Here is a 27,601-nt window from a genome sequence, read left to right as displayed (position 1 = left end):
TTGGACGTGGTTTTCCCAAATAACTAGATGATGGGGGTTAGATTCTAGGGTGGCAACCTAGGGTCATCCTGCAGGCCAGTTTCGATGTGTTGCTAGCCACTGCCTGGTGGCTGGTTAGAGTGCTGGGATGGAAGCAGAGATCCTGCCCTGCACAGGGGGAAACCAACGGCACCTGGACAGTCCTTGGCCTGAACAGGTTTTAGTCCTTCATGCTCAGTCTTGGTCACTGAAGCGGATCCCTAGGTCGGACCCAGTCCCTCTGTGGACTCTGGCCTCAGCCCTGTTTGTTGTGGCCTCCAAAGCAGAATAAGGAACTGCTTTAGGTCCCCACTTTATACACATTCTCTGGATCTTTCCACTTCTTAACCTTGATTAATGTCAATTAGTCTGCTGGGGAGGGCTGCTTTGGGCTCAATATGGGCCAACTTTTTAAAGGGAGTTGATTTCTTTGATGACGATGATGAGGCCCATTGTAGCCCACACACCCTGCCAACCCTAGAGGATCTTATGACTCAGGACTTAACGTCATCCATGTCCCTCTTCTCCTATCAGTCTCCCTTCCTGCTCTATCCAGCAACATACCTTTCCTGCCCTTCTTTAACCAGGGGCTCAAAGCCCTCTTCTTTATCAAGTCCTGATAAGCACAGAAGAACTCATTCACTCGGGGGTGTCAAAAAGTAAGAACAGCTGGTACGTGTAAGATTCCAGGCGTCTCAGGGGGAAGGACTAGCAGCAGTATTTGTAGGTCACAAGAGGAACAGCAGAATATTAATTGTCCTTCATTTGTGGGGAGCATTGTTCGGCCAACAGTCTGGAATTTGAGGCATTTGAGGAGGCTCGCCCTGCTCTATATGGTGGAGCCAGAATAACTGGACTGGAATCTCAGTGCCACTTCCTCTTCACCATGTGACCTAGGACAAGTCCCTAAACCTCTTTATACATCAATCTTCTCTTAATAAAATCGAGTTGATGATATTAATGGCGACGACCTCAAGATTACTGAGGGTAGTAACTGAGCTCAGTGCTTAGACCAGTACCTTGCACATGGCCAAGGCTCTCAGGGTGTTGGCTCTCATCATGGGGATCCTAGGAAGGCTGTGCACTACTCCCAGTCATTGCAGTTGGAGATGGCAGACACAAGAGTCCGGCCTAGCACATAGAAGGTGCCAGCAAATATGGCTCCCTCCTCGTATCTTGGCTTAGGAATCACCTCCAGGGCCAAGCCAGGTGCTAGAGAAGAAAACAGAGGGAATTCCTCCACATGGCTGCTGTCTCTGGGAGCCAGTTATTAGGAGGTCACCAGGACTTGGCCTCCATTGAGGAGATAACTAAGTCTGTGCTCTCTTTTCTGCCCCCACCTTGGAACATTTAATCTCTCCCAGAGAAAACAGAGGGAATTCCTCCACCTGGCTGCTGTCCATGACCACAGCTGATTGGGCCTGGAATTGTCCCTGAACCAAGCACTGCCTCTCAGGTGAACTGGTGCCAGGTGGTAGTGGAGCTGTGGCTGGAAAGTTCTCTAGAGTCAGGAAGATGATGGCTGTGTTCAAGCTGAGATCTCAGGAAGTGAGAGGTCACCCTGCTCTATACGGTGGAGCCAGAATAACTGAACTGGCATCTCAGCTCTACTTCCTCTTCACTGTGTGACCTGGGACAGGTATCTCAACTTGGCCTAGGAATTGCCAGGATACAAGGAGGGAGCCATATTTGCTGGCACCTACTATGTGTGCCAGGCCAGAATCGGAGGCAGAGATGGAAGGCTGGCTGAGAAGTTGAGAGGCATGCGGAAGCCACCGAGGGTCTGAGAGAGCTGGCCTTCCAGGACACCTTACACCAGAACCACTTTCCATTTCTAATTCTTAGGGACATCATATCTCCGGGCCTCGGATTTCCCTGAGATGACTAGACTTTTACCACCCACTTGTCTCTAGAGTGAGGATCCTGGTCCTTGTTACCAAGAGGCCTGGCCGCTGGGTCACTTCTTTCATGTTGGTGGACCCAATACAGAGCATTGGATCTGACTCTCACTCTTGGGTAAGGGTCCAAACCTTGGCATTTTATTTGACAGCCTTCAATCTGCTGCCTAAATCCATATTCACTCACATAAGCCGGAAAAGAAGTCTGTTTATTTTATTAATGAGCTCAGAGTAAGGTTTGCAGTAACAATCCTAGAAGCAATTACAGCAGAAGAGAGAAGAGAGGGATGGTGGAGAGAAGAGACTGAGGAATCGGGTCTGATTAGGGCTCGAGGGAGGCACCCCCAGAGCTGGGAGAGACTAAACGTTCCAAGGTGGGGGCAGAAAAGAGGGCCCTGAGGCCTCCTCCTGAATACTCCCTCCCCTCCATGTTGGCTTTTAGGAGTGTTCCTTGGCCAAGCCTAGTTCCAGGTCAAAGGGATTTGGAGTTCCTGGGTACTGGTGACAAGTTTGGGAATGTCTTCCGGTACATGCCGCAGGTCTCTCAAGACTGGTTGCCGGCTTTATGTTCAGGGGTTGAGTCCAGCGCTCACTGTCTTCTAGGGATGAATTTGTTTTCTCTCTCTGGACTTCAGAAGAAAGTCCTGTGGAGGAAGAGGAAACAAACCAGGAAGGTGCAGGTCTTGTGAGTGGCACTCAGCCAAGGGCAAAGCCCCACCCTGGCAGCACGAGGCCTTGCCAATCCCTAGAGGCCCCTCTTGGTGCAACTCCAGGCAGTTACACACCAGCCAAAGTCACAGCACACAGGAGGCCAGGAATAAAATAGCAGAGACACCAGGGACAGGGGTGGGGGAAGGACCAAGAGGAAGAGAGGAGGGTCTCTTGCTAAGAGTAAGTGACAGAAAATACAGGTCACTTAGGTACCCCTAGATGTCACTGTACAGCAGGCCAGCTGTCTTGGGAACATGAGGCCCTAATGTTTTTGGAAATTTGTAACAGAAAAATCAACTAGTCCAGGCTTGGCTTGGCCCCAGACGCTGCTAGCTCTGGGTTCGGGTCACCTCCAACACCAGCTTCACAGCCACCTGGCCCAGGGTGGGAAACACATTCCAAGGCTGGGATCTACCTTGTGTTCCACAGTTAGAGCCTGCATCAAAGGAGGGAGATGGCAAAGGACAGTTGGTCTGAGCAGGACTCAGGCCATTGTAGGGCACAACAGGACACGAGCAACTCTAATCCACCAACCCTGGTTCTTTGGACGAGCCTTAAAGACCTCTCAACAGCCCTGGCTCTGCCCGAGCAGGGAATCCACTCCCTCCCTGGGTGAAGCAGGGGTCCCAACAGGGCTGCATTCCCAGGAAAAGGAGAAACGTTTGGTGAGGACACCTCTGGGAGGAAATTCAGACTGGACTTCGTGGGCTCTCTCCCAGCACAGCACACCTGGCTCCAGGCGCCATCTGTGCCAGCAGGGAGCCATGTTCAATGCTCCACCCTGTTCATTTGGGTGCTGCATGGGTCAGGTCCCAAGGACTGTGTGCATCAGGACACCCAGGTCCCACCCAGTGCTCCAGACTAGGTTCTGCACACTCCCTTGAGTGGGAGGGTCTTGAGTCCCACAGAGTTTCAGAGTGACGGACAGCAGACCCCGGAGGCACTTCAGGGGCAGTGTGCCTCATGTCCCCTCCAGATGCCAGTCCAAAGAACCTGCCAGCAACGTGGGCAGCACATGGCCACTGCACGCAGCATGGACAGATGGGGCCCTGAGGCCACCTATTCACCGTGGGCTCCAGCTGCAGGAGGAACCCGTGTCTGTACACGGGAGTATGGTCTTCAAGGAGCTTTCGGACTGGCTGGGGGCTTTCTGCTGCAGAGGAGGGAAGAGAAGAGCTACAGGTGCAGAGCAGAGCAGGAAAGAAAAAGGGCTTGGTTACTCCTGGGCAGAGCTCTGCCAGACCTCGCCCTCCACCTTGGTCCTGTCTAAGCCCTGAGCTCCAGAGTTAAGAGCAGCCAGATCCTGGTTCCTCCAAGACACAAGGGGGGGTTCAGGCTCTGCTGAGCAGAGGCAGGCAGCAGGCACGCCCACGACAGGCAAGGCAGGGTGCGTTAGTGACGGGGAGGGAGGTGATGTGATGTGGTGAGGACACAGGTGAGAGGCCACGGAGGCAGAGAGGTAAAAAATGCATGCAGAGGCAGGGATAGAGAAGCAGGGAGCAAGCAAAGGAGAGGGCAAGAGAGAGAGGTGAGAGGGGTGATGGGAAGGAGACAGGTGGGAAGGCAGACTGACAAGAAGATGGGGAAGAAGGAGAGACAGGAAGGACAGAGAAAGGCCCAGCCAGATATAGACAGACAGAGGGACTCACTGGGCCAAAGCTCCTTGGAGAGCCCTCAGGATAGAGACAAGAGCCTGTGGTCTTTGCTGTCTGGAGATGCAGCATTTGTGAATAGGGTTAGACATCAGAAAGACCTTCCAGAGAGTGAAGGGAATCTTTATCTGATAAAGGAATGGGGGATCAAGTTCTGAGTGGGGAATTAAAAATCCTGAGGGCTAGTCCTGATTTCACTGTGTACTTTTACTTGATCTGAGACCATGGGCCTATAGGTAAGGAATTTGGACCAGATAGCCCGGGAGGCAGCTCTGATGCCACCTGCGGACAGCAACTTCCTTCCAGGGATCCTCTAGCCCTGGGCTCTCTGCCTGGTGGCAGATGTGTGTCTGGTGTTCTTTCTGGCTGAAGAAGGTGTCCCAGATTGTAGAGGAGGAGGAGGAGGAGGAGGAGCAGGCAGGGGCCAGGGGCCAGCGCACACTTACAGCTCATCGTCGTATTCCTTGGGGGGACAGACGGCAACAACGAGGTCGATCCAGTCCTGTGGGGAGAAGCCGGGCAGCTGTGGGCATGCTCAGGGGTGGGTGGCACATCTGCCCCATGCTCCTTCCCACTCCTGAGCCAGGATCAGCCAACCAGGCCTCTTCCCAGGGGGAAATGGGGGCGGGTAGGGCTGGAGGTCCTCCAGTGGGGTTTGGCTCCACCGTAGCGTCCCATGCTCTGGAGAAATTTCCAGGCTTTTAGGTTCCCAATCATAGGGTGTGCAGGACCTTCAAATGACACTGTGTCCCCAAGTGCCGACCTGTGGACCAGGGCCAGGCAGCAACCTCAGAATCACTTGAGGGAATTTTTAAAGTGTGTAGACTCATGGGCTTGCCTGCTGGTGGTCTGCGGTGGGCCTGGGAAAGCATTTCTAACAAGCTCCCCAGACAAATCAGAGGCACAGACAACTGGGGGACGTCGGGCCTGGCCTTTGAGTTCTCAATCTGAGTCCCCTCAAGCATATCACTGCCATCCTTGGGGTGCCCATCAGTGTCTGTCCTGGGCTTGGGTACATCCATTGAAGAGTTCTGGAAATTGTCATGGCTCCTAGATTGATCTGGGACCTTTACCTCCCCAGGACCTCCCTCCAATCCCTCAAGAATCACAGCAATAGTTCTACTCTTTCTCTTCCCTAATACAGCCCTTCAGAAAATCAGTCAGTCATCATGTTACCCGTGAGTCTTCTCTTCTCCACATTCCTTCATGTGAGTCCCAGGCCCATCTGGTCAGCTTCCTCGGCACTGAACTTAATACCTCAGGCTCGGCTGCCTGCATACAGTTGCACAGGTTGTGCATTGCACAACATGAGTGGGCACCATTCATACTATGGTCTGTAGGAGGGTGTCCCCCTCAGATTGTGCATAGCACAGCCTGTGAGAGATCTCATGTGGTGGCCCTGATCCAGGTGAGTGTGTAATGCAGACGACCACCAGCCTCTCTTCATCCTGGACCATTTACTATTAATGCTTTCTTTTGATTTCTCGAACTCCCAACTCTTTTGATTCCTATTCAGTGTACACTCAGTGAAGACCTTAAGTCTTTTCCTTGGTTACACAGCCATGTCCAGAGTTCCAGAATCTGTGTTTGTTCCATTAGCTTTTTGGACTCAAGGTCAGGAATTGATATTTACTTTCCTGAGTCCTCTCCTGTCAGATTGAGCCCATTGGCTGGACAGGGCTGTGGACCTTGGAACTGGTCCTGGGATGGGGCTCCCCAACTGTAAGGCCTGGCTTCAGAGGCCAGGTCAGAGGCAGGCAGGTGAGGGAGCAGGGAGAGGGCTCATTCTTACCCCGCCCTGATTCCAGGCCTTCTGCAGGGTGGCCTCTGCCTCAGCCAGGGTGTAGTCGGTCACGATCTTGCCATTGATCGCCATGATCTCATCTCCTTTCACAATGCCACCTGCAGGAAGATGAAGCTGATTGGCCAACTGGGCTACGTGTGACACGGATTGGGCCAGGACTGGGCAAAGGGAGAGCCACTGTGGGGCCACAGAAGAGGCTGGGCCCTGGGAACTGAGAGCTGGCGTGGCTCAGAAAGGGCGAGGGTCAGCAGCATACTTAGTTACTCGGATACTCAAAGGCATTTCCTCCCTGAGCCTCAACCCTGCTCAGTGGACCTGGGACACCAGTGAGGACACACTGCTACTTGGCTCCTGCACAGGCGGCAGCTACTGCAGAGGAGACACACCTGCATTTCCAGCCGGGTTATTAGACACGAGTTGGTTCTGTGGGTTGGGCCTCCCTGATGTGCAGCCGTGCTGGCTGGCTTGACCCTCCCCCTCCCCAGCCTGCCGTGCTGTTTCCTGCCTGGAGCAGGACTGTTGTGGACTGTTCCATTCCCCTCTCTTTCTTCTCTTCTAGATCTGAAAGGGGGCTTCCCTGAGTGCACCCAATTGAAGGCAGCTCCTCCTGCCGTTCTCTCGCGGCACCCTGGTCTTTTCCTGCACAGCACACAATCTGTAATCATAATCTGCTTCTTTCCTGTTTGCTGATGGTCCCTCCCGCTGTGCTGTCAGCTTCCTGAGGATAGGACTTATCTTTTTTGGTTCACTACTTTATCTTCAGCCCTTCAAGGAATATCTTGCACAAGTAGGAACTCAATTGGATATTTGTTGAATAAATGAATGGTGTGAAAAGATGTTCCTGCATAACCGTCTTGTGATCTTCTAATTTGGGGAGGAACCGATTAGTATCCAAACAGTTTTTATCAGTTATTATCTCGTCAGAGCCTTGACTAGGATCCTGTGCACTGTGGTTCTCTAAGTGGACAGACTGTACATGGTTTCCCCCACCTCTTGAACTTCCATGTTTTAGGAAGGTCTCCTAGTCCTGATGTCCACAGAACATCTATCTCTGTGTTACGCTGAGATCATGCAGAGGGAGGCCTTGTGGGCCTGAAGGCCATAGGAACACGGTGTGTTACTGAGATGGCAGCCTCGGTAGCTCGAAACAAGCATGCGTTTGGAAACGTCCACCCGCTGCTTGGATGTCCAAAGCAGCATGGGATCAGACTGTAGACAGCAGTTTCCCCCGGACAGAGGGACTAAGGTAGGTGACTTCCACGTTTTCATTTTGTACAAATCCAAGACGGCACCTCAGGGGCAACAGGGCTTTGTAAATTGGGAGTGACAGGAAGAGCCACTATCCTTCCTGGTCCTCTCTCCCTGCCAGATGCAGAGATAGGTGGCCTCCCTGGGCCAAGCTGCAATCCCTCCCTCAACTGGTACAGGAATGAAGGCAGAGGGGGCCCCTGCGCAGAGCTGAGTGAGGGTCACAGCATGGCTGGGAGAGACCCAAGGCCACTGAGGCCATGATGGCAGGGCTGGATTGTGCCCTGGGCTCCCTGTGTGCCCACCGGCCTTGGTGAACACAGCAGTCAGACTGCCTTTCCCTTCAGTCCCCTGCTCCAGTGGATTCTGTGAAGCAAGAATCAGAGCCGGGGTCCACAGAGGCCTCCCTCATCAGCAGAGGGTGTTTTTTGTTGAAAAGAGATCAAAGGCAAAGTAAGATCTGCCTCATGCGAGACACAGGTCCTTTGGCCCTCTCAGAGCAGGTGAGGCTGTGGAAACCTGCAGCAGAGGTGGCACTTTGGCAGTAAAACCAAATGGCCAGGTGCCTAGACTCAAGTCCTTTTACCTCCACCTTTTACCTGCTCTGTGTCCTTGAAGGAGTACTTGGACCTCTCTGTGCCTCAGTTTCCTAAGCTGCAAAATGAGAATAACAACAGCACCTGCTGGGGTGGCGTGAGGATTAAATGGATTAGTCCAAGTGAAACACCCGGACACGGGGCTGGGTGCCCGGCACTCACTCACTTACACTGGCTCATGGTTAGTGCATGACAGACTGTTGTCACTGAAGGGCAGGTTTGGTTTGGATGGTCTCTCTCCCATTTCCCTGGTGCGGTTCCCTCCTGCTGGAAAGCCCTCTCTCCCTTTCACAGACTGGTCTTGATTCACCTTTCAAGGCTTGGTTCACGACTGCCCTCCCAGGGAGCCTTCCCAGTGTCACCTCCCCCTGATGGGTAGTGGCCCTTCAGGATCCCACGACCTCCCGGACCCTTAGTTCCCTGCCCACCCTTAGCGGACAACACTCTTATTTCATCCGGAAATTCTGAGTGTTTTTCTGCCACTAGCTTAGAAGGCAAGGTGGCACCTGCTTACGCCGTGTGCCCACTGGCACCATGGCAGGCCCTCGGGACACATCTGAGATTGGATAGATGGCTGCCTGGATAGACTTGGTGCTCTCGAGAACGGTCAGCCTGCCCCCAAGCAGGGATCTGTCTGCTTTCCTGGGGGCCTTGTGTAGAACCATCACACCATGTCCAAATGTTGGGTGACTGGTCCCCACTCACCATGTCGCTCAGCAGCTCCCCCCTCATACACAGCCGAGACAACCACCTTCCCGACGGGGGAGTCCACGCCACCTTCCAGGGCCAGGTCTAAGGATCCCTCCTGGTTGGAGGAAAACAGGTCTGAGGGGGCCATGCAGACAGTAGCCTGTGGGCACCTGGGCACCGAGGAGCCTCTCCACAGAGCCTCAAGAGCAGGAGAAAGCATGGGCCAATGGTAGTGCATGGGGAGAAAGTGGGCTTGGGACCACCACAGAGGGAAGCAATAGTGGGGATTTGAGAGGTCACCTGGGAGTCACCTTGGGAGCAGCAGAAGCAGGGAACCAAGGGGGCAGGAGCAGGAGCAGGAGCCGAGAAGGATGGTAGCTGCCCCACCTCCTCCACGTGCCCACATACCTTCTTGATGCGCAGGAGCCGGACATCCTTCCCTAGGATCTGCTCTGGGGTGAACTAGGGGGGAAAGATAGGGGAGCTTTGACTCTGCTGAAGGGTGTGTGGGGAGCAGGAAGCCTGGGGGACACTGGGCCCCATAGAGTACACGGCAAGGGGAACCTTTCCCATTGGTCTTCAACTGGGGGTCCCCGGCCCTTTGAGGGATGATGGACACATCACACACTCGGCCACACAAGTCCTAGATCCATTCTTCCAGGATAATCGTGAGGACTGGGCAAAAGCAGGTCTTGTAACTACACCAGAGGCTGGTGCACAGTAGTGCTCAGCAAGTGTCACTGTCCCCACTATGCACGCACACACACACCCCATACAGAAAGGAGCCCTGATAGGAAAGAGCAGCTGGGGTATCCCCGGGGCAACTCATGTGCCCCACCACATCCTTGGGATCCCAGGGCCCCAAACCATCATCATCAAACACCCTCAGCTTCTCTCAGGGAAGGAGGTTACCCCTTACCATGGAGTAGGGGTCAAAGCCTTCCTCATATTTCCGGAAATCCTGGAAGCAAAGGTACAGCTTTAGTCAACCGAAAAGAGGCCCTTGCAGGTCACTGCAGAAACAGGCTCAGGGCCGAGAAGAAAGAGAGGGAATGGGTGCAAATCCAAGGGTCAGAGGTGGAGAGAGGGTAGGGGCAGAAGTGACCAGGACAGGAGTGCAGAGAGGAGACTGGCAGCCAGAGCCCGGTGCTCAGGGGGCAGGCAGGAAGCTGCAGGAAGCATTTGGAGGAGTGCAGCCCTGTCCCTGTATGGTCTAGGGGGTGGGCATCTGTGGCTGCAGGATACTGGTGATGTCTGGACATCTGGGCAGCAGTGCCTGTCCTGCTGAGTCTCACCTTTGGTCTCAGACCTTTCAGGCCATACCTCATCCCTTCCAAGTCCCCACTTGAGGGCATACCCAGGTCCTGGTGGATGAGGATGGGTGCTTCTCCACCCAGTGCACTAACCCCACAGAAGGGCCAGTCCTGTGCAAGAGGCTGCTCTGACCAGGGAAGCCAGCCACAAGGTGACTGAGGGAGGCAAAGGGGAAGAAGGTGGAGGTAGCGAGACTGCTGGCCTGGGGCCTGGCACTGTTCTTATCCGATCTAGGAAGCGAGAGGCCCCAGGCTGGCCCTTTATCCAGGGGAGGAAGGGAGACACACAGCTCTGAGGTCCTGGCTCAATGAGGTTGCTGTGGGGACAGTTGTCCCCAAGAATAGAAACAAGGCAATGGGAAAAAAGGGGCAGAATCAGAACACACGGCTTCCTCACACAGCAAGTAGAGCCTGGAGCATCGCAGGCCCAAGGGCCAGGATGCTAAGTGGGCAGCAAAGCCAAGAATGGAGCCAAGTAGAGCCTTGTGCAGGTGCCCACACAGACCACAGGACGGAGCAGAGCCACCCTCAGCACACAGTTCCCTAGATCACACCAAACATCCCCTGGGTCCTGTGGGCAGAGTTTTTTTTGTTGTTGTTGGGGGTTGCAGGGAGAGAGGAGCAAGGATCTCCCCACTCCCCACCAGCATGCAGCAACCAAGCTCTAGGGACAAGATGAGGGCCAAGTATCAGCAGATGGATCCCTGGGTATCTGCCTACCACCTCTCCTCATAGCCTTCACCTCTTGGGCTCAACCCCAAAGATGTCTTGAACCTAGTTCAGCTCAGAGGCCACATCCAGGTTGGCCTGTGTTTGTTGGGACGGCAGTCAGGGAAGGGATGCAGTAAGGCCACACATGAGAAGGGTCATTCTGCAGGATCTGCACCCATGCTCTTTCGCTGAGATGGGGCTGCCTACTTCTGGTTGTTCCTTCTGGAAAGCTGGGAAGTGGTGGTCACCGGCCCCCTCTCCCTGTGACCCTGAGAACCTATCTCAGAGATGGGCCAGAAGGCATGTCTAGTGTGAATTTAGAGGCCCATAAGCCATGGTGGTTGGTAGGCCCTTAAAGAAGTAGCTCAAGCCTTCATTAAACACACAGAGAGACTGAGGCCTGAGAGGAGACATTCGTGCTTAAGGTCACCTAATTAGTAGGCAGGGGAAAAAGAGTTTGCTCCAAGCTTGGAGTCTCAGACTAGGGGGACTGTTTCTGTCCTTCAAGGCCTCTTCTGCCACGGCATTGCTTTGAGAGGCTGAGCGACACAGCATTGAAGAGCAGACCACAGAGCTCGACCTTCTGCTTTCCCATCCAGTGTCAGAGACTGGTTGTGCCATCATGGACACATTTGCAAGTCCCTCTGCCTCTTACCTACAAAAGGAAGACTGTGATAGCCATGACCTCCCAGGGTTGCTGTAAAGATTAAGTGAGTTAATATAGGTAATGTACTTAGCAGCTGTGTTCAGCACGGCATGCTTTCCGGGCATTAGCTGATGCCTGTCATTCCCTGGTCCTGGGCTCAGAGCATCTTTTTTTGCAGACACCCCCAGTTTGCTCCATGCCTGACATCAAATCAGCTTGTGAGTGGGAGGCTGGAGAAGCCGGGGCTGCCTGCCAGATCTCTTCTATGTTGGGGTCTCTTTCATTGGGGGGTAGGAGAACCAAACCAATGGCTGGCTCTGTATGTACTCCCAAGAGGTGGGAAGGTTATGGGGCTATCTGCCTGACACCACTCAGAGCCCAGCAAGGACTTGCATGTCCCTGAGCTCAGGAGTACCCTGGGCAGATGGAGAGCTGAGATGCCATTTCTTCCTGTGACTGATTCGGCATCAGGCAGGGTCTGGTGAAGGTGTGACCTTCCTAGAGGGAACAAGACAGGGAAAGTAGCCCCTTTCTTCTCATCTAGGGCTGGAGCAAGGGCCTGTCCTGGCCTCTGTGACCCTCTGAGGGATTCCTCTGTCCTGCTCCTCTTTGAACAAGCAGCAGCAGATGAGGTAGCACCCAGGGATCCTGTGGCCTTTCTCAGCTGGGGCACAGGCTCTGATACACCCTGGATCCCTGGATGTGATGAAAGCCTCCTTGACTTCAACTGCAGGCAAGGGGACACAAGGATCCCTGGCAGATGGCAGTTGGGGCTGCCTCATAACCAAATGGCACTCCCAGGGAGAAAGAAGTCACAGAGTGGGAGGGATGGGTGGTGGGGAGGACCAGAGCACACGACAGGTGTCATTTTTTACTTGTCTGAATGCTGTCTGATAAACCACCATCCTCTTCAACATCTCCTGTGGCTGCCAGGAAAAAAAAAAAAATTCCCCACCAAATGTTACCAATAGGTCTCGTCTGCCCCCTGGTGCCAAGCCCTGGGGCTGCCAGCCTGGGGCTGACTGGCCAGTGTTCCTCCCCAGACACAGTCTGACTTTGGGGTGCACCTTATGTCTCCCAATGTAGCAGCTTCTCAGTTGTAGACAGGCAGACAACACCCCTATCATTAATCAGAGACGGTAACATGGACTCATCAGCAGGCCATCCCAACAGTGTGACCTTTGCTCTTTGGGGAGCTGATGGGACAGCTAAATCTCAAAATAAGTGTCTGAGCTGTCCTGCCTGACATTTGGATAGGGTTTCCTTGAAAGGGGAATAAAAATTCTGGCTTGGCTTTTTTCCCAGTTGGTGGCTGGCACCTCTGGAGGGTGCACATGAGCCCCAGCTCCCTCAGACTTTGGGCACTGGGGTGGGTAGATCCTCCTACTTTCCCTGGACCACACCCTAGACTCCGTCCCAGGCCTAGTGAGGAGCGAAAAGTAAAATGGAGACAGGGAGTGGGTCTGCTTTGGCCAGTCCCCCACCTCAGGGTATCCCAGGCCATGTAATACTGTCCCTGGGGCAGGGACCAGGGAGACTAGAATCTTTGCAAGTTTTGCCAAGGTGGGTAAAAGCACAGCTCTGGAGTCTGAAAGATTTGAAGTAAGTAGATCTAGGCTCTGCTTTGGGCAACCGACTGAACCTCTCTAAGCCTCAGTTTGCTCAAGGGTTAGAGAGGGATGACAATCAGAGCCATCTCACCAACTTGTTGTGAGGATCTAATGAGAGCATGCAGAGCATGGCACATGGAGGGCTCCAACTGTCTTAGTTATTAACATGCAGGATGGTCAAGCAGGGAACAGGAATTCTGCTGAGCAGACCACCCATGCAGATTCACCTCCTGGCCGAAGTGAGGGTTACAAGATGACACCTGATCCTAGTTTGTGTGGCTCCTCACTATTCCCTCAGGACAGCAGAACCCAGGGGACACAGCCCTGGTTTTCTCTTCTCTAGATATCTTGGAGGGGACCTGAGGGGCTTACCAGGACCTCGGATTTCACAGCTGGCCTGTAGATAAAGTTGTTCTCCTGGTGGACCATGACAGGTTTGGAGATGGTGGACACGCCAGGGCCTCGTGGAGGCTGAGGGCTTGGGCAAAATGTCTACAGGGGTTAGTTTAACAGAGATCCATGTAAGGTCACAGGTGGTAAAGGCTGACCACAGCACTTCTGCACACATGCAAATCCACTCCCATGAACATGCTGAGCAGGCTGGTCCATTCACTGTGCTGGATGTGATCTTCAGCAGAGTGAAGAAGTCCATTGGACACAGAGTAGTCTGAGGCCACGGAAACTACTGGGGGGTGGTGGTGGTGGTTAAAGAATCAGCCACTTGAGCCAGAATCTGGTTTAGGGCAGCAGCACCCACTGTCACTCAGAGGACACACTTTCAAGGCCCTCTCTCGGTAGTCATGGGGAACCATCTAGCTTCCCCTCTCTTAAGGGCTATTTCTTCTGGCCACAGTTGAGTCTCTGGACTTCAGCATGAGGCACAGAGCATCCAGATGCCATGGCTAAGGACTTAAGAGTGGCATCCAGGGGATTCTTTGTCCTAAACCACTCAACATCTTGGGCAAGATGTATCTGATCAGGTCAGAACCCTGCCCAGAACAACTTCAACACTTGAACTGATCCTTTGTTGACTTTTCTGCTTTCCTTTCCATCATCACTTGTCACTTCTTCCCAGAATTCTTACTCTGCCTGATTTTTAGCCTCAAATGCCAGGCTCTCCTGCTTCTAGGCCTTTGCATATGCTCTTTTCTCCTGCTTTGTCTACCCAGGTCTTGGCTCTTATACCACTGTCTTCCTCTCTCAATAGTTTCTTGCCTCTCTCAATAGTTTCCTCTCATCCCTGCACCTCATCACAGCGCCTGTGCATCCCCCTCTCAACCCTGGAGTGTTCTAGTTGCCTGCTTGTTTGTCTTCCCTAACTGTCTTGGACAGGGACTGCAGCTCCCTGACAGTGGTGGTTCACAGTGACTGGCACAGAGTGACATATAGCAGGTGCTCAGTAAATATGTGTTGGCTGAACAAATGACTCAGTGGTAAGGTGGGCATGCCAGGCAGTGGGTCTGGTTCTGAAAACCCTACTCTGGCAGGGGCTGGCATTGTAGGCACATGTGTTAAGCTGAGGCAAGTGTTTGTTTCCACTACCTGAGGCCTGTTGATGGCTGTGCAGATATGTCATCAGTCACACTTCTTGCTGTAGCATTGATGGCGTGTAAGGAGGAGGAGATTGGGAAGGACAGGGGGCATGAGCACCAGAGTGCTGATGGATATGATGAAGCCAAACAGTAAACAAACAGAAATCTCCTGGCTTTCAAGTCAGGGACAGTCCTTCTTCCCCTCTGACCAAGAAGAACATGGCAGGGGCTCAATCAATGACTTCAGAATCAAATTTCTGAGGAATAGTTTCTGCCCATCTGGTGTGGGCCATTTAGACAGAAGGATGTGGCCCTATGTGCTAGATTAGCTCAGCCCCCTGAAAAACAGCTCCTGGCTGGGCTCTGGGGAAGACATCCATGGAACAGACAGACTGCTTCCTCTCTGTGTGAGCTGTGGGCCCAGGACCCCCCCAGGGGTCCGGAGGGAGGCCTTCTGGGTGCTGCAGCCTTGCAGTATCTGGCACTTCCTTCACTCCCACCGTCCTTCCTCCAAGCTCTCTTGAATGCTCTGCGCTGCTTATTCTGTTCCTCAGCAGGAACTCAAAAAGGGAGGTTTAATAATAACCACTGGCGAGTTGCTGCTGAGGCTGTCCCCTCCCTAGCTGATCCCCACTGCCTTAGCTAGACTCGAGCCATCCCATGGTGACAGAAGCAAGGGATCAAAGCTCTGTGTCTTCCTCAGGGATTGCCTCTTCCAAAATAATCTTTGGATAAAGAACAATTAATATGAAACATATCTTTCTGAAAAGATCACTGTTCAATCTCCTGATGTCCAAGAAAAACATCCCTGTTCTTTTAATAGTAAATTTGGAGATTTCTAGGAACTCTCTCATCTTCATTTTTCCTTTAACTGGATGTTGGCCAGACATCTCTGAGTCTACACTCTGAGCCAGTGCAATTGGCTAGTACCATGGAAAATGGAACTGTAATATCCTAATACTGCACTGGGTTGTGCCATCTCTTCATTTCCAAAGCCTAATACTTCTCTCTCTGATACTCCCCTGCCCACCTCCCCTTCTTCCAAGCCTTCTTCCAAGGCTTTCTGGGATAAGGTCAAGCAATGACCAGATGTGGCACAGAGCTAGCTATTCATTAACATATCTTTTCACTGCAAGTTACTGGCCAACACTAGCCAAGAGTTCAGAGAGAGCAGTGAACATTAAATGGATATATTGCTGCACCTTCCAAGAGCCCCAGCAAACCACCATGCAATTGAGCACCTCAAAATCAGCAGAAACCATACTCATGCAGGATGTCCACACACAGCTTGGGGGTCATTTCTGGAAAGTAGGAGGAGATGATGTTTTGTCCTGTCTCTACTCACAGGAGCCGTGAAGAGTGTGGGAAACAGCAGCCCTCCCCACTCTATCTGTTTCCAAGCATAGCATGCAGAACAGGGGCTGTACCTTCGGGGTGGGTGGGAAGCCCCGTTCAGGGGCAGGGGAGTTGGCAGGCTTTCCACTGTGATTCTTTGCCTCCCAGTCCTCCACTGGAGTGCTGGTGTCCCCAATACGGAAGGGATGGTTGCCCAATGCCTCTTCCAGGGCCGAGGGCAGTGGGCGGGTAGGAGTGAGGTCTTGGGTGGGAATGGATGGAGGGGGAGGGATGGGAATGGCAGGTGGAGTGCACTGTGCCCAGGGTGAGGACGAGGCACTCACATGGCCCGATGAGGGAAGCACAGGGGGTGCAGGGACCTTTGAAGGTGGGTTAGAGGGTGGAGGGTGGGGCATCACAGGCAAGGCAGAGGGGGTCTTGGGGGGATAATAGAACATGTCCAAGGGGATGTCATCCAGGTCAGTGGTGTGGAGGTGCAGTCCACCTGCGAAGCGTCTCAGAGGTGGGGCCAGGGGAGACACAGAAGGCGGGGGAGGCGGGGGCCCTGTGGTCATCTGGGGGTTGCAAGAAGGTTCTATAATTGTCCACATTCACTGTGCTCCACTTCACAATATGCTGAGTACAATGCTCTCCTAATGTGTTTCTCTTGCTATTAGGGATCCCCCACCCTCCAACCAGAACCAAGGGGTGCCACTTCTCTGCCACCTGGCTGCCTACTGAGCCTATTGGCTGGTTGGGAGTGCCCATGCATGAGAGGCCCAAGTTTTGCCATCTGAGGGTGATAAGTAAAGTGATCAGATAGTTTATTCTCTAAACTGGAACACACTTGAGTGTATAAGAGGCCCTCCTAGTAATTACTGCAGGATGACAGGCCTTCTAGGACCATCTCAGACCAACTGGGACTTAGTGCTCACTCTGGAGACAAGCAGAAATACAGACATGTCCCAAGAGAAGAAGGAGAAGTGGGCTGGTAGGGGTGGGCACTGGGCAGTGGAAAGGTACCAATGTGGCTGGTGACACTTGCCAGGGGCCATCACACCTCCCGCTGTCCCCAGGGTAGATCTTGCTGAAGGCAACAAGAGGACTCAGTGGAAAGCAGGGCTCTGTTACCTCTGAAATCTCATTATCAGCAGAGGAAATCTGCTCAAGGCGCGTCTGACACAGCCTTTCCACCCAATACTGAATCTTTTCTGATTCCTCAAGGTCTTCCCGCTCTGTCTCAGACACCTGGGACCCAGGACCGGCGCCAAAAGAAGAAGACAAAGGGCACAAGTGAATCACGTGGGCAGCAATAGCAGACACACACTTCTCTAAGAACCCCAGAACACTGGTGGAGGTGTCACCTATCTGGAAAAAGACTCAGCCTTGTTCTACCTGGTCCCAGAGGAGGTGGAGACAATGGGGAGGAAGGTGCTCAGATGTCAGGTTGACCTAACAGCACCCACAGGCAAATTCACAGGGGGGCTTCTGTACTGCATGGGATTAGCTGGACCTCAGGATCCCCACGAACACTGAGGCTCTTGATGTGCCAAGAACAATCCTTTTGTAACCTCCGTGCACACTCCAAGAATCTAACTTTACTCTTTCCCCCCTCCAGGCTGCCTTGTCTTCCGAAGCACAAGTTTAATCTTATTTTTAATTTTCTAGCTAATTTGTTCTGAATGCCAGACCTAATGCACTTCACATTTCCCAGGACTTGTTTGGTTTTATAATCTAATCAGCTTGGCATTCTGATTCATGGAAGCATTAAAGAGAAGCAGAAAGAACAATATCCCCTGTATCCAGGGAGTTAAGCTGACAACTGCACCTAGTAAATAGGAGCTGCTCACTCTGTGCTATTGCTTTGGACATGTCTGCAGGGGACAGCTTTAGGTACATTCCTAAATTAAAGAGGTCTAGCCTCAGACATACCTTATGTTGAAGGGAGGAACCTTAGATTCATAGCCTGATTAATCGGGGATATCCTCAGACTTAATATCTGCACAAACCTGGGTAGGGAGATTAGATGAACAGAACTTTTGACGGATGAATGGAAGACTAATTGCATATCTACAAATTGGGCAGAGGGTTTAGCCTCAGACTCAGATCCTAAGCAGGGAGACTAGCCTCATTGCCACACCTAAAAGGGAGAGGTCCAGCCTTAGACTCATACTCTGGTGGGATAGAGTAGAGGGGATAGACTCAAACCTCTAACCAGGTGCATTAATGACTAGCCTGAGACCTATAATCTGGGCAGAGAGGTTAGCCTCAAACTCATACCCGGAGTTAGTGCCAAACAATATTGGGAAGGTGGGATGGTCTCGTTCTCCAGGCTGGGGAGAGAGGAGGCTCTCATCCTTGAAGTCCATCTGGGGGGCTCAAGTGCAGCTGGCACCATGACAGCACAATGCAGGGGATAACCAAACTGTCCCAGAGATGCTCGCCTGGCCTACGAGCAGGACACGTACCTCCTGGGCCAGCCGGTTGATCTTTAGTTGCTTTTCCTTCTCCAGCATCTCCTCTTTCTCTTTGTAAAGCTTTTGTTCAAATTCCAATTCCTTCTTATTCTTTCTCAACTCCTGCAGGCTGTCATACTTGGCTTTCTTCTTATCTTTTCCTTTCTGAGCAGATGTGTCATTGTTTATATGACAAGGGCTACAAGGTAGTAGTTGACACCAGCACAGCACAGCAAACAGGGCATCCGGTCCTTGGACAACACTGGGCAAACCCCCTTACCCTCTGCCATGGTGACCCCACCCCAGCTCTGCCCCACTGCACTGGGCATCAGACCTTTTGGACAGGAAGACCACTGCTGTCCATTACAGAGTAGAAGACACATTCCTTTCCCAGGCATAAGAACTGACTTACTAGTTCACTAACTAGTTGTATGACTTTGGCTAAGTTTCTCAACCTCTCTGAGCTTGATTCACCTTAACTGAAATGGGGGTAATACCTGCCACACAGGCTTTTATTTAGTGCCAGTGAAATAACATCTATGAAAAGGCTTTGTAAACTTCAGAGTGCTGTCTAAATAAAAGGCATTGTATTTATTTCCTAGCATTCAGGCCCATGCCTTCCCCAATATCTGAGAAGAAAGTTGGATCATGTTCCGATGCTAAAAGATTCATCCTGGGAGATTCTAGAGAAAATCCAGGAGAGCTGGCAGATCTGCAGAGATCCTCTGTCCTGAACTGGAGGAGGTGGGAGCAGACTTAGATCTGGGGCCCAGAGCCAGGAACACTGGATTTTGCCCTCATGTGTAGGTTCTAGACTTTTCCATCTGGGAGAGGTCAAATCCACGGCTCCATCTGAACTGGGCACTTTTGCTGAGGATTAGCTGGGAGCCATAGGGCTAGGAGGTGCAGGTGGGGAAAGGGCCTAACTGCTTTACAGTGTTCACAGTGTTAGTGAGGATCTGAGGAGGGAGATGCAGGGCAAAAAGACCCTGCTAAATTAGACTCACAGAACCTATTCTCCTGGCTGCTTTTGCCATTGGGTTGCAAGGAAGCCCAAGGGTAAGAAAGGAAGAGAATGAATATTTATGGACTGCCTGTGTGCCAAGGGATGTACACTGATTATCTCCGATGTAGGCTTTGTCCCATTCTCTTGATGAAGGCTCTGAGAGGTGAAGTTCCTTGCCTGATATCAGACATCTAGTAAGTGATGGTGCCAGGATTTCGATCAATTTTTCTTCTGTGCCTTGATGAGCCAGGGACAAGGAGACAACAGCAGGAGGGAGGGCAAGTCCCTGCCACATGCAGCATGGAGGACAGGAGAGGGGATGCAGAGAAAGCCAACATTCTGGGCAATTTCTGGAACAAGGTAGGAATCCTCTATTCACTGAGCTCACCCCTATCTCTAAAAAGTGTACCTGGGGCTGCTCTTGGATTTCTTGAATCATCTTGGTATCTAAGGGCAGGAATGAGGAATTGAGTTTCCCAGCAATGGACATACAGCTTTCATCCATAGCCAGAGGGGTGGTGAGTCATTATGGATCTCTGCAGACTTATACGATCCTCACCCCCAAGCAAAGACAACTCTCACCTCCATGTACAGCCAATATGCTTTGGACGTGGTCACTTCTGGGACCTGCCTCCAGAGCAGTCTATGAGCCTTTTGATAAAATGCTTCTTCCTGCTTCAGAGTCCTCCTTGCCCTTGCTGTTCACTAAAGTCTTGGCTCAGTTGAGAAATGAATCCCAACCACCATGTTGTAGGTTTGAACAGCAATTTCCCAAGAGGAGCCAGAAACATGCTGCGGTTTGTTAGAATAAAGGCATGGCCTCCCACAGGGACCACCATGATAGGGAAGAATTTCCTATTGATTCGAAAAAAGACCCACCGGGTGCTAAGATTGTAGAGCCAGGGCTTCTGAGTGGGATAGGCTGATAGTAAATCATTTCTGTCCCATCCCCAGTAGAGCAGCTTACAGATGCAGAAGGACAAGTCTCCCTGCCAGCTCCCCCAACCCCCACCCAGGTAACTTAGTTGTGTGTGAATCTGCTTACTCTGCCGGACTGTGGGCCCTTGCAAGTAAGGGCTCTGCATGACTGACTTAAGCAGTTTTGGTGAAAGGTCTTAGTTGGAACCATGAATACTTCAGGTCCCAGCATAGACTCTATAGGGTACAGATTGGAGGCCTTGAGCCCCAGAGGTTCTTACTCAGAGCAGGAGCAGAAGTCAACAAATCTTTCTCTTTTCTCATAGGGGGATTTTGTGCATTAATGATCATGGCCATGGATGTCTCCTTGTATTACCTGGGGACCTGGTGTTCTAGCTGAGAGACAAAGGCATCTCCCCTGGTTATAGGCAAAATGATGATGGATTTTCAAAGCAGCATGAGGGACATGACTACATTGTCCTTTTAGCTGTCAAATTCATGGCAAATATTCCTTTCAGACAAGGCTGAGAGGAGAGGCAGATGGGGTGATGCGTTCTTGCTTCTACCTAGGAGCAACTGTTCTCTCTTTTGGAAATAAAAATGAAAACCATAGTGCCAGCTGTTTCTGAAATGATAGGACTAATAAATAGTGGAAACCAGCTCTAACTCTCTACCAAGGGCAAATTTCAAGTGACCTGGTTTGTGATGGATGTGTGCAAGAGATTCTAGCTCTTTCACATTTCCTAGTTATTACTGCCTGGAAAAGATTTGACCTGTCTCCTTTTATTATTTTTTTCCAGTAGAATTCTGTCTGTGTGTCTGTGTGTCTGTGTGTTTGTGTGTGTATGTGTGTTTGTGTGTGTGTGTGTGTCTGTGTGTCTGTGTGTTTGTGTGTGTGTGTGTTTGTGTGTGTGTGTGTGTGTGTGTGTGTGTGTGTATGTGTGTTGCCCTCTCTAATTGAGTTCTAATAGAGACAGTATGGAGAGAAGATTAGAAACCTAAGCCCTGGAGTCAGGCTGAAAAATAAAGAAGATAATTTTATGAGACTAAGGACCATGGTAGTATGAGACGACATCTCCAGGGAGCTCTGTACAAAGTTTACTCACTCCTATACATATCATCATCTGGGCTTCTGGGTGAACACATAACTTGTGTCAGCCAGAATATTGCTATCTATAATTTTAATGGGAATGTGTTGGAGAAAGCGGGTAGATTTTCCTGGCACATCTGATATCCCCATTTTACAGGAAGGGAGAAGTTGCAGAGCATCAGTCACCTAGCTGCCAGTGCTTCGGTTTCTGGAGTATTGACTTTTTGCCAGAGAAAGCTGGTAACATCCAATTTAGCTCACTCAGATTTATGTTAATAGGCTGATTTCCAAATACCAAGCCATCTTGAATGTCCAATCTACAGTTATTAACAGCGGCATTTATATAATCAAATGCCAAAGTGATTTAGAAAGACAAAGGACAGGAAAATTTTATGGGGCCTGCAGATACTATAATAAGATTTAAACAGAAAATTAACAGCCCTAGCAACTGGGGAAAAAATGTATAATCCTGGGTAAATGCAGAGATAGTTCTAGGAGAGAATTGTGATGGGTGCAGCTTCCTGTCCAACCCAAGGCTACGTGGGTAGCCAGTCTGAACCTGGAAAAGTGGCTCTGTGTACACCTACCCTGGTAATTCACTCTGATCCCAGATTCCTGGTCATGGCTTCTGGTTCTGTCAGAACAAAGCAGAAGTCTCCTGGCCCTGCCCTGTGCTCCTGGGAATTGGTATAGACCCACACAGAGTCTGATGGTCCTTGGTCAAGTCTCATGACAGGTATACCTGTCCCTCATGATGCCTCTGCCCCTCATGATGCCTCTGTCATTTGGTGTCACCCTGACAGAGATGCAGGCAGGGTTAGCCCTCCAAGGGAATGGGTGGATGGCACTGTTCAGAACTGATAGGGAAAGAAAAACTTTAAAGTCCAAACCCCACTGCAAACTGAGGAGCAAACCAGCACGGCACCCAGTCCTGTCCTACCTTCCGGATAGTTGGGAATTTGCCATCGTAACGGTAAAACCACCCAAAAGCTATAAGAACACAGAGAACAAAATGGTGAGACGTGTTTCCACTGGGCCAGAGCATCCATAAGCAGCAGGTGAGAGTTGGGTTTCCAAGGAATGCATGGTTTTGGGGGATGAAAGGCAGCGTTGGCAGATCCAACGGCAAAATCACACCCTCTGTCCATCTTTCAACTTACCTGGCCTCACCTGGGACAAAGCAGGCCCAAGACCACCTGAGAAAAGCCCCCCTCCCTCTCAGACACTGACTCCAGAAGTCAGTGCCAGAAAATCAGCAAGAAAACTTCTTGTGGAAGGATGAACTTTTCCAAATCACAGATATCATCTCCAAACAAAACCCCGTTGAAAGAGAAAAGGCCCTCTCTAACTGATGCTTGGTTCTCCATCCAAAAAAACATCTCAAGACAAAAGAGAGCCTGGGTCTCTGCCTAGAACTGCAATCAGACAGAACAAAACTGTGTTGTCTCACAGGGAGGCCAGTCCTCTGCCTTCAGCATTGCAAGAGAGGCAGTGGCTGGGTCAATCTGAAAGGCTGGCTCCAGCAGCAATGGGCAGAAGATGTGCCCCCAGAAAAGCAGATTCCCCACCCAAGCCATATAAGCAGGGTGCAGCCCCTTTCTTCCCCAGGTGACAGCATGAAAAGGCAGCCCCCAAACCTGAGCTCTTAGGGGCTGAGATAAAGGCTTAAATAATTGCCCACCTTTAACCACCTGGAATAGAGCTGGAATAGGCTGTTGAAAGCCCCCTGCTGAAACAGGCACTACCTCCTTAGTTGCTGGATCTGGGAATGAGAAGAGGCTAGAGAGCAGAGAGGGCACTCGAACTTGGGTAGTATTTAAATATTTGCACCGGCAGTTCAGTTGCACTGGCACGTGCTTGCTGATTTACCAGTTTGTCCATGTGTTCTGTCCTAAGGTTTTGCTTGGGCCAAGCTGGGGCATGGAGCAGCCTCACAGACCCCAGGGGCCTCCACCATGTGCCAGCCCCTTGGAGTCAGGTGTCTGCACTGCTTCAAGAAGAGGTGGGCAGGGCAAGCAGGGCACAGCCAGGCCAGGGAGCGAAGCGGGGGCGCAAACCTGCTCTCCCTGCTCCTCTGTGCCTCCATCCAGGTCGTCCGCAGACTCGAGCTCAGGCTCTACTCCCTGATCATCTACCCGGGGAAAAGAGGAAGTTGGTGAAACAAGAGGACTCAGGAGGCTGAGAGGCCAGAGGGCTTCCCAGGAGTTGGGGGTCCTGTGACCACTTTCTTCCAAGGAAGAAAGGCAGGGGAAAAGCCTCAGGATTCCAGAGCAAAGGCGTCTCACTCTGGATGGTGCATGTAGTCCTTTCAACCTTAGTACATTTAGCTTCTCTATCTGTAAAATGGGTGAACAACAGGGGCCTGACACCTGAGAACCATTTTTTGAAGGTGCCCAGTTGAAAGTTGGGAAGTGGGTGAGGAAGATGGGAACATCTGAATCTTAAACACATTTGAGGGCAAACACTTGCCGGGGGACAATACATCCTCTGCCTTCTTCTCACTGCCCTTGCCCTGGGGCTCTGGGTGCCCTGGGGGATGTCTGAGCTGGGTGGGTATTAGGTAGAGGCTGGGATCCTGAGGAGTGGGGACTTCCCAAAGGTAAACAGGGAATATATAGTTGGGAAGACATCATGTGGACAGAATAAGAAATCATCCATTCCAATTATTTCCAGCTGGACCCTGGTCCAGAAGGCAGAAAATCGGCAAGAAAACTTCTTGTGGAAGGATGAACTTTGTCATATTTCAAGCTTCCTTGAACGTATGTTACGTTTCTTTGCTTTGGGCTAGAATTATATTTACTTACCAGTAGAACACTGATGCCTTTGCCAACAAGAGGACTACTTGATAAAACAGTGGGAAGACAAAAAAGGATTACTGAATAGTTAAGTAAGAAAAAAAAATAAACTTTCATATCATAGGTCTATTGTGGATGGGGGGGGTGATTTAAAAAGTCCTTTAGGGCAGAAGGCTAGAGCTATGACTTTTAAACTTCCTCATCTCCCAAGGCCCTTCCAGCTCTGGAGTCCTTAATAAAGACAGCACCCCTTCACCACTGCTCTGGCTAAGAAAGGGTCTTTAGGGACCTCTGTGACAGGCTATCATATTTCTGAGGGTTTGGTAGAATGTTGGGGTGCTGCTGGATTATCATGGAGAGGTAGGCTGATGTAATTTTCAGAACCTTCTGGAGCAGCTAGTGGGGGGAGCAGTCTGTCCTACCCACATCCTTATACTGAGGGCCTTCATGTTCTAGGCTAAAGATGTTCCACACTTTTCCCTATTTTTTAAAAATGTAGGTTCACCCCTTGCAGGCACAGAAACCTGAGTCAGGCCTCACCTACAGGCTAATTGGGTCCCAGAGTTAAAGGTTGGGTGGGCTGAGGCTAGCTGGCCAATGAGATTCTGTTGGCCCAACAAAGCCATGACCATTCCAGCTGTTCTGGAACAGCAGGAAAAGACAGGAATTGAGCAGTGTCAGAGGCTGTACTACATTTCCTGACTTACATCCAAGTTAGGATTAAATTGTGGGTGCTTATGGAGATGGATGTCTGTGGCAGCTGCCCCAGGGGCTGGCAGACTGCGGCCATCAATCCTGTGCTTTGTGGAATGGCCTTGGAATACATGTATCTTAAGCAAAGGCAAAGTTCTTACTCCTTTTATTCAAGAAACTTGATTTGGTTAAAACAATGCTAAACAAATACCTAGTTAGTGAAAGGCTTTTATTTTCCACTGTTCCTGAGAGGGTACACCTTGCTGTGAACTGAGACCTAATTTCTAGGAAGGCACTAAATTGACTAGTATTACTTTCATGAGAAGCAATTACAATCAATTTCTCTCTTTTCAAAGCTCCCATTTCACTCATAAGAGCAAATTAACGGCCCGTTTAAAACAGGGATTATTCACCAGGAATTCAGCTTTGGCCACAACCTCAGCTCGTACTGAATGTCATAGGGGAAGGTGATGACAGCATGCTTTGTCTTTCTGAGAGAACCATGAGATGACACTGTGCTCTGCTGCCAGGAAGGAATTCTGGGAGCTACCTGCTTCAGTCTAACAGGCCTGTGTTGGCAATGCAGTGTCCCTTTAGGGCTCAGATATGATCCAAAGTTGGGACAGAGCTATCTAGACCCCACTACAGAATTCCAATTGGCTACCACACAACAGAGAGAGGAGCCTTGGTTCTCTGAGTTGGGTCCCTGGGGACAGGGTAGCAGCTGGTGGAGGCCAGGATTGAGAGGTAAGGTAAGAATGGACCAGTGAAGAGGAGATGGAAACGATGGTGGGAATTGAGATCCCAGCATGATACTGCCACCAGACCCACATTGGCATCTGGGAGGGGACTCAGAGTCCTCTCCCTGTCTCCACCCCTGGAGTGGTGTGACAGCCACCCATGTGCGGAGATGTAGGTGAAAGAGGCACTTCAGGCAAGCTCCTCCTTCATTTGCCCACCAACCTCGGGCCACCAGAGCTCCTTCCTCTTTCTTGCTTTTGGTTTCATCCCAACCCAGTCTAGAACCAGACAGAAGGACACCTCACCCCACACACTAAGACAACAATCACACGAGCCAGTTCCTCTTGCACAGCTCGCTCTCCCATCTGCAGCAGCCCAGTGGCCTGTGTGTGCTATAGGGGAGAGCCTGTGAGCTTGTGTGTGGAGCAGGCCCCAGACAAGGAGGCAGACAGATCCCTCCCACCCTAAAGCCCTGAAAAATGGCCCCTCACACTCAGCTGCACCACCATAAAGGGAATGAATCTGAGAGAGTCATGGGCAGTTAGTGGAGGGAGGCCAGCATTTCTGTCCATCCCCTCAGCCCCAGGTCCTAGAAGGACCTCTTCCCCTGGCACATGGTACCTACACTTTGGCTTGCGAAGGGGTACTGGGTGCACCTCGGCAGTGATGGTTTTAGGCAAAAGGAGCTGTTCCTTGGAGCCCCAATCTTCTTCCCACTGCTTCTTAAACTTCTCTTCCTCTTCCACGATCCTGAAATTAAACCCCACACCTGTGATTTGAGTCAGAACCTTTGCAGGCCTAGCTCCTGCCTACCTGAGAACCCCAACCAGCCCAGGAGCGGCCTCATGGTTCTAATATGGTGAGGAAGGCCGGCCCTGGAGCTGATGTTCTGTGTAAACACCTAAGTTCTTATTGCCCTGGTATAATGGGCTGTACTAGGAGTGTGGAATGGCTACAAATAAAGGAGGAGCTACTAGGGGACAGAGGGCCAGGTAAACTGGGCCTAGAGGTGACCTCTGGCTGGCCACACTCCTGGAAGCACACTCATGAGCACCCCATGTGCAGGCACACACAAATCCAGGGTACTCACTGTTCCATCTCCTTCCGGTATCTCTCATTTTCCTCTGCTGCCTTCTGGGCAATTTCCTTTCTCCTCCTAAAATAAATGCAGGTAGGCATGTCTGAGTCTATGAAAGAAAATCTTCGTATTCCTTATAGCTGATTCCTGATTTGAGAAAAAGTTTTAAATGTTTTCTGCAGTCTCCCTTCCAAGGATGCTCACACCAGCTTTGATGCTGAGCAAGTTGTCCAACACAAGTCTGAGCAACAACCTGTGCTCCTGGGAGGTTTTTGTCTGGCACAGCTAGGCAGATATTCTGTGCCACAGGAGATGACTGGCAGGTTCACATGAGGGACACACTGTGTTCCCCTCCAAACTCTTAGATGGAGTGACTAACAACAAGCAGGACGTGGGCTGAGAGAGGGTCCTCTCAGAGGAGGGCCCAGCCAGACCCCAGGCAGGAGTTGTTAACCAAGTGTGGCTTTCCAGGTTAGTTCTTTGATGCTGGAGATGGGGAAATCCCTTTTCCTTCCTTCTTCAAATACTTATTAAGTGCTGAGAGTATTTCTGCATTTGGATTTTGACTGTGGTTTTTCTTTTATGAATTGCTTGCCCCATATATTTTCTCAGGCCATCATTTTAACCACCTGGTGGGGAGTGGTTAGCACCACAGGTGGGTGACCCTTTGGGGACTGCCAGGTTCTTAAGTCAGCTTGTCTGGATGTGAATCCCAGCTTGGTCATGTGTGACTTTAGACCCAAGATGCTTAACCCCTCTGAGCCTGAGCTGCCTCACTTATTAAACAGGTTAATACCATCTGCCTCCCAGGGCTGGTGTGGGGATTAAATTAAATAACATAAGCAAGGTCCTAATCAGCATCAGCCATGTGGTAGGTACTCAACATGTCAGTGCTGCTGGTAGGAGTCTCATTTCCCATAGTCCTGGAGTCTGGAAATCAGAGGCTGTCCTCAATAAGAATGGAGGAGCCTGGTGGTCTGAGGCAGAGGATTGATATGCTGACCTGCCGCTTAACCTATTTGGTCTGAGGACAGCCCTGGAAGTGGGGATGAAGTCTGTG

The 27,601-nt window shown here is 51.2% G+C and overlaps 1 protein-coding gene across 7 annotated transcripts in view; it reads right to left on the bottom strand.

Moving 5' to 3' along the window:
• Positions 1-2,115: 2,115 nt before the first annotated feature.
• The window catches only part of Ush1c (USH1 protein network component harmonin), a 42,985-nt gene continuing 17,499 nt past the window's right edge, over positions 2,116-27,601 (bottom strand). Inside the window, exons 13-26 of one of the 7 annotated variants that reach the window (XM_078046397.1) lie at positions 26,554-26,619; positions 26,089-26,213; positions 23,292-23,365; positions 18,233-18,385; positions 16,896-17,012; positions 15,857-16,339; positions 13,270-13,389; positions 12,163-12,213; positions 9,537-9,578; positions 9,026-9,079; positions 8,633-8,732; positions 6,072-6,181; positions 4,726-4,781; positions 2,574-3,803 (exon numbers count right to left, since the gene is read on the bottom strand). In XM_078046397.1, coding sequence (XP_077902523.1) covers positions 3,413-3,803; positions 4,726-4,781; positions 6,072-6,181; positions 8,633-8,732; positions 9,026-9,079; positions 9,537-9,578; positions 12,163-12,213; positions 13,270-13,389; positions 15,857-16,339; positions 16,896-17,012; positions 18,233-18,385; positions 23,292-23,365; positions 26,089-26,213; positions 26,554-26,619 — 1,942 coding nt within the window. In that variant the 3' untranslated portion in view covers positions 2,574-3,412. The other 6 variants (XM_078046391.1, XM_078046393.1, XM_078046392.1 and 3 more) reach the window with 6 other exon arrangements.

Source organism: Ictidomys tridecemlineatus, chromosome 4 (genome assembly GCF_052094955.1).
Source record: "Ictidomys tridecemlineatus isolate mIctTri1 chromosome 4, mIctTri1.hap1, whole genome shotgun sequence".
Classification (NCBI taxonomy): domain Eukaryota; kingdom Metazoa; phylum Chordata; class Mammalia; order Rodentia; family Sciuridae; genus Ictidomys; species Ictidomys tridecemlineatus.
This window is presented reverse-complemented; position numbering and strand designations above follow the sequence as displayed.